A 7,130-nucleotide genomic window follows, 5' to 3' on the forward strand; every position below is an offset into this window, starting at 1 on the left:
ATTAGAACAGGGCAGTTTACAAAAAGCAATGAAAAAAGCAAGCCTCTACATCCTGGGTACCAAAACCTCAGGATTCTTTACAAAATGTCCCAAATAATGCACATGATTCTAACATAGGCTGTTGTTTCTAATGCCATGAATAGACATAGAAAAGTTTGCGTGGGGTAGGGAGAAAGAAAATAAAAACAGAAGGATGATGGTTTTAAACAACGATTCCTAAATTGCAGAGCAACTTTCACTAGTAAAGATGAGCAGGAATTAAAAGTAATGCTTTACTGAGGCTTTGTCCCAGCTTAAAACTCGTCCACGTTCTACATGTCACAATTTGGCTGTCAGGATTGAGATACATCATCAAAGACATATAGGGCAAGTTTGTGTAGTATCTGACTTAAACCATAAATGTTAGTTTGACATGGCAGTAAGCCCTATTTTCCAGTCATTTGTATTTTAGTTAGAAGACTTAAAGAAAGGAAAACCATTAAGGATTAAGTTCCAGCCACATATAATTAGAAGAAATTAAGTTCATCATTTAGACTTCTTACCAGTAATTGACAATTACATTTTTAGAGGAGTTTAGCTAGCCAAGACTGAGGCTGAGACAACTTTCCTTAACTACTGTTGTGTGTTCGCTAGTACTTAATATAAATTAACTCTATACTAGAAACTAAGAAGATGCTGGTTGAAAACAGAGTCTTGTCCTTCAAAAAGGTGTCTGGGATGTCCAAATTGTGAAGGTTTTAGGGTAAACTAGAAAGGACATACTGGTTGAGAAAATTACAGTGAACAGCTTTCTAGGAAATTCTGGTTAGCCAGAAGTGGATAAAGCCTGAGCCGCTTACCAGACCAACCTGGGAATCTTCTCCAAAGCTTTAGAAGCTCTGTGGCTATCTGCCCAGTTTTTAAGATGTGCCCTCTGTTTTGCCTGATTTCTTACTTAGGAAATATAATAGCAAGTAAGGTTCACCTAGTTGACACTTGACCAATGGAACAGGTGGACCCCGAGTATCCTGAGCTGTGTCACATTACTGAGGGGCATTTACAGGAAAAAAATATAGGAGACATGCTTGCATGATAATAGAAAAAATATAAAAGCACATCAAACCAGGAAATCCCCTTAAATAAATAAGACTACAACACCAAAATTGAACTCTGCACCTTATGGTGCTCTATTTCCATAAGGCATATGTCTTTGTGTTCATTTGTGTGAAGAACACAGTATGCCTTTGGGTGAGGTACCTTCGCACAGCCACCATGTTTGAGCTCTTCTCAACCCTCTCCCTTCATTTCTGCCCCGTAACATTTGCTTCCCATAATACAATGATGAGAGAGATGGTGTGGATATTTGTTCCCAAAACCCTACATACTTTTCTGAAGCCTTTTCAAACTGAGACAGTCCCTGCACTTTCAAGATATATCTGGAAATACATGGAAAGTAGCCTTTGTCAGGAGGTATACTGCACATCTTGAATTTATTGGGCTCATAATGAAAATGTCTTTGTCACAGTAAGTTTCTTCAGGTTCTCCTTTGAAACCAGTAAAAAAGCTTTAATATCATTGGTAAGACGTAAGTGATAAGACATAATTCTTCCTACTGTTAATTAACAGCTGGACTCACACCTCTAAAGAAAAATTTGCACTTGAAACCAAAGAGAGTCTTTAATAACTAGCCTATATTATAGCAGTAGGTTCTACCATCATTTGATCACTATTATTACAGAACGTTGGTTATATGTTGATATACTGATAAAATAGTAATTTTTGTTATTGTTTGGCACTAAAACATTGTCAGCAAGCAATAGTTTATTATAGTTTTCACTTAATAGTTCCCCAATTTAGTCTGATAGAAAACACACTCATAGAAGCATAGATCTTGAGGCTTCTAGGAATCATTTTTATCATCTTGTTTAATTCCTGCAAAACTAGACTGCAGATTTCCCCCAGTAATTCCACCATCGAGTCCAAAAATTCATGGTTGAACTAGAGCATGTCTTTTCAAAAGGCATCCAGTCATGATTCAATGACGCCAAGTAATGGAGAATTTACAGCACACTTTATAGTAAACTGTTCCAATGGTTCATTACTCTCACTCCACCTTATTTCCAGTTTCAAATTTTGCTAAACTCAGCTTCTAACAACTGGACCTTATTATGCTTTCAAAACTGAAAAGCTGTCCACAATCAGATATATAGAAGCACAAAAAAAGGGACTCTTCAAAAATAAAACCAGTTGAAAACCTGTTTCTTCCTACTTCTAGGAATCTCAGTGCAATTAGCAGAATTTTCTTGGTTACCAAGAAGACAGAGTTTGGCTAATTTAGTTTAATGCAGTAATAGATACAACACGACGTTCTGAGGCATACAGGCATGGTTCAGAGCCCGTTGAAATGAGTGCACAGTTCTCCACATCTTCAGCAGGATTTGCATCACGCTTGAAGAAGAAACATTAAACTGCATGGCCAAATAAACTTTGAAATAAAAATGTCTCTCACAAATGATATAAACTGAAAGCACTTTAAAAGGCATGCCCAGTGTACTGATCTCATGAATGATACCTACTAGTTCAAAGGATAAAACCTAATCTGTTTCAACAACATAAAAGTGGTGAAAGATGTGCAAATTTGTGGTCTGATTTATTTTTACTTAAATGTTAAAAACTTCAAATTGAGGTAAAAGAGAGTGGGGGAAGGGAAGGTCACTTCTGTACTTCAAGAGCAATTTCATTTCCATTCCTATGGCTGTGTGTAACAATGGCTATGATTGTAATAGTAAGGGTGGAGGATTTAGTAAAACTGTACAATTACAGACAGAAATTTGAGTAATTACCAGTTCTGCTTAGTGTTCATGAATGTAGAGTTTATTTCTGTGAGAAGCTAAAGTGAATGATGTTTTATTTCGTTCAAATTGCTTAAAATATTACATCATCAGAAAAATAGCAAAATTAGGAGGTCACCTTTGAGTTCCTCCTCAGCTAAATTCAGTATAAGCCTAAATTTTAATTTTACTACAGGCTTTGGCATCAAGTAGTTGGAATTGTTTATGCATTTATTTCTGCAATAAGCATATGTGCTGTTTTACAAGCGGGAGCCTGAAACGCTTAGACACCTGCTATTCAAATGCAAGTGTCCAGAGAGAGAGCAGAAGCGAAAAAGCATCCTTTTGTCCTTTTCCTTACAAAAAGAGTGCAAAGCAAGCCAAAGGATAGAGTATAGTAGTTTCTACTCCTGCCTTTGACATCAGACATATCTGGTTCTAGACCAGAAGCGTGCAACTCAGATCCTCACTTAGCTGTGCCTGGCTTTCTGGATTCAGGATCCTTCCATTTGTGACCTCCACAGTCACTACGGATGGTCACTACCAAGCGACCGGCTTGACCAATAGGTCTCCCATGTAATTAAGTCAAGAGACCAACTTCACTCTGCAACAAGTTGTGCAATTAGCGCTTTTTTCCCGCTCAGGAGTGTCGTAGTAAGGTAGATTAATTGCCATCATTCTCTGCTGACACACTCTGCTTCAGAGCAAGTTCTCTGCAGAAAATGACGGTTCACAGGCACGGATATTTTAGATGCCGTGAAAAGACAGAAGAGGGGGTCAAAAAAAAAAGTCAGAGGTGACTCCTGTGCAGAGCGCATGAAGCCGCATCCTTGTTCTCCTACCGCAGCACAAACACAAAGAAATTCCCCAAAGCCTGTGTTTGAGACCCGTCGTGATACCTGTATTATTCTCCAGTAACTGCATTAAGAGCAGTGGCACGTCATGGTAAGTCAGAGCAGGACTAAGCCCTGGAGGAACCTCCTGTCCCTCTGACCACAACCTCAACAGCTATGAGGAAGCACATTTCAATCGTACAAAAAACCTGCAAAGTGAAACAAAGCTCTAGCCGTGCCTGGCTTTCTGGATTCAAGATCCTTCCATTTGTCACCTCCACAGTCACTATGGATGGTCACTACCAAGCGACCGGCTTGACCAATAGGTCTCCCATGTAATTAAGTCAAGAGACCAACTTCACTCTGCAACAAGTTGTGCAATTAGCGCTTTTTTCCCGCTCAGGAGTGTCGTAGTAAGGTAGATTAATTGCCATCATTCTCTGCTGACACACTCTGCTTCAGAGCAAGTTCTCTGCAGAAAATGACGGTTCACAGGCACGGATATTTTAGATGCCGTGAAAAGACAGAAGAGGGGGTCAAAAAAAAAAGTCAGAGGTGACTCCTGTGCAGAGCGCATGAAGCCGCATCCTTGTTCTCCTACCGCAGCACAAACACAAAGAAATTCCCCAAAGCCTGTGTTTGAGACCCGTCGTGATACCTGTATTATTCTCCAGTAACTGCATTAAGAGCAGTGGCACGTCATGGTAAGTCAGAGCAGGACTAAGCCCTGGAGGAACCTCCTGTCCCTCTGACCACAACCTCAACAGCTATGAGGAAGCACATTTCAATCGTACAAAAAACCTGCAAAGTGAAACAAAGCTATCTTTTATTTCAGCATTTACCTTGGTCTTTCTGGAGTCTCGCTGCACTACAGCAATACGTGCTGGGGCAAATACTAGTCAAAAGAGATCAATTAAGCTTCGAGGCTTTACACCTTCACCAGAACTCGATGGCCTCCAGTTTTATTGCCTGCTCTCTGTCATTATTTGTGTGCGAGATAATAAAGTGAAAGTCTTCCTTAGGGAAATCTATTGTAACCAGTTTCGGAGGTTTGCCTGTAACGGGGGCCAGTTTGAATTTCCCAGGGTTTTTACAAGGTGAATTCCAAATCCCTTCAGCAGTTTGCAAAAGAGTCAGTTAGTTTTAGTTAAAAATAAGAAATACACACGTGTCACCCAGAACGGTCCTTTGGCGCTTAGAGTGACATTTGCGTGTATTAGAGAGTTGCACAATTGTATTTTCACCTACAACTTACACAAATGAGGAGGAGGCTTCCTGTCTGGATCAGGCCAGAATCTGCTATAAAAGAAAGTATTAATCTTGTTCCACACTCTCAGGTCTTCTTAAATGCGTAAGCGTACACGTAGTGGTAAATTTTAAAGTTCGCATAAAGTGTTTTCTTCTGTATGTATAATGTATAATAAGCCAGATGGTTTACAGGACAGTGTCAAAGTTGTTTACCTTAATATTAGGAGAACACACTGAAGAGCATGTTAATAGGGGACTTGCACATTTTTCACAAGGATACTTAGAAGTTAAATAAAAATGGAAACTGCAGTATTAAAGTGCTCTACAACTGTAATGTGGTTCAGATACTCTCTCTTTAATTCTTCTAATTGCTTTACCATGTGTGAAGTACATTTCACAAGCTGTTGAATGACAATTAGAATCTGTCACAAACTCTGCCTTGAAATGATCTCCAACATTTTTTCCCTTTCTCTTTTAGAGGATGTCTGTTTAGGAACCAAGAAGATTCCATTAATTCCATTGAAATAATACAAATTGGGAGGTGATCCTGAAAAGACAAGTAAATTCTTTAGATGAAGCAAAGGAAATTAATTATTCCTGCCTGTCCCCTTTTCTTAAATTCTGTGGAGAACCCTCTTTCATGGGTATGCCCTTTTTCCCCCTCATTTCAGAAGCGTTTTGCTAGGGGAGTATTTCCAAAACTCAGAATCAGTTTTACCTACCACAACACAGTGCAGTTGCCTGACACATTACTTTTCCCTTATTCTTAATTAAAAGTAATTTTCTTCAAATTTACAAGACAGGGTTCTGTTGCATAAATGGTATTGTACACAAAGTGGTAGAAACATACAGGCAAGATTAATTTTCTCCCTTTCTTTCGCCATACTTTGTCATCAGCTGAAATAAAGTTAGGTTAAAAAGGAAAAATACTCTGAGAACAAAAAGAAGAGGTTTTTATAGCCTTATAATGTTTAAGATTTGTTCTCTGGAATAATGCAGCAAACATCGAGGGTAAATGATTAGTGTACGGAAAAAAAAATAATCCTTAGATCAGGCATAAATCTATTGCAGCTGTGAAAGTGAAAAAATGTGGCCATTCAGCATTGCTCTCCCAGGAAAAGACACAGTTGTTTCAAAAATAAATCATGTTTTTGCTAAGGCAGGTTTGTCATCATTAGTGCAGGCTTAGTCATTAAAAGGGCAATAGGCTACTGGAAACTTTCAAAGGATGCAGCTATTCAGGACACTCATCAGCAAGTAAAAAGTCCCATTTCAGAGTAACCGGTTGCTTCAGCCAAATTCATGTCCCGATCACATCCTTCAGCAGTGAAGTGTTGATGAAACTCACGTGCAGAAAGGTGAGCAGTCATCATCTTCAGCGTGTGTGGTACCAAACAGAAAAGGTTGTAAAAGCTTTGGACTTCTTGTCTTCCCTTCCTCGAGTACCTGCCCCAACATACTGACATTGGGGGGGCATCTGAAATGGGCAGATGGTGAAGTTCTTTGGAGAAAAGATACTTTAAATTATAAGGAGAGCCCTCCTAAAATATAGCCGAGTCTTCTTATTCGTGTTCTGGCTTTTTTTTTTTTATTATTCTTATTTCCTCTGGAAAAGTTCACTATTCTGTCATTTTGTTGTAATAAAATAATCTTAGCCTTCTGGGATCTTATTTCCTTTCTCTGCTTAACCCCAGGATATTTGTAGAGTCTCAAAAACCTCTGAATCAGACGTTTCCTAATCCAAACTGGGGCGTGTATTTAAGTTTCTTATTAAAAAAAAAAAAAGGATTTTTTTTTTTTTTTTTTTGCCATAACACATTTCAACATACAGCTCTCATTCCAGCCATAGCAACCCAGCCCAAACTGAATGGGGGACTCACCATCAGCCTGAACAGAGATGATCTGAAGGATGAAGAAGACAGATCCCACGCCCTGGAGAAAGGTGAGAGAGAATCTCTGAGAGCCTGAAGCCATTGCCCTGCTTGCAAAGCCCTCAGCCGCAGGAGGTTGGCTGCCGAGGCTTTTTCTCTCCCTCCTCCTCCTCCTCCTCCTCCTCCTCTGCACTTTCGCAGCGGGGTCTGCAGTGATGATTTCAAGGAGCACTTTCCCTCGGCAGGATCCTGCGTCTTGGGTTTGCACTGAAGGGCGGGAGGGGTGGAAAAAGAAAGAGGGAGGGAGAGAGGAATCCTTGGCTTGGCTGGTGTGAAGGGGAGGGGAAGGTTGGGGGGGGGGGGGGTGT

The 7,130-nt window shown here is 39.8% G+C and overlaps 1 protein-coding gene across 1 annotated transcript in view; it reads right to left on the reverse strand.

The window, feature by feature from the left end:
• Positions 1 to 6,949, reverse strand: part of SUSD5 (sushi domain containing 5) — a 41,560-nt gene extending 34,611 nt beyond the window's left edge. The window contains exon 1 of the mRNA XM_014941529.1: positions 6,772 to 6,949. Within this exon, the coding sequence (XP_014797015.1) occupies positions 6,772 to 6,865 (94 nt within the window). The 5' untranslated portion in view covers positions 6,866 to 6,949. The remainder of the gene's footprint in view (positions 1 to 6,771) is intronic.
• Between the last annotated feature and the right edge of the window lie 181 nt (positions 6,950 to 7,130).

This window comes from Calidris pugnax, unplaced genomic scaffold, assembly GCF_001431845.1.
Source record: "Calidris pugnax isolate Ruff unplaced genomic scaffold, ASM143184v1 scaffold23, whole genome shotgun sequence".
Classification (NCBI taxonomy): Eukaryota; Metazoa; Chordata; class Aves; order Charadriiformes; family Scolopacidae; genus Calidris; species Calidris pugnax.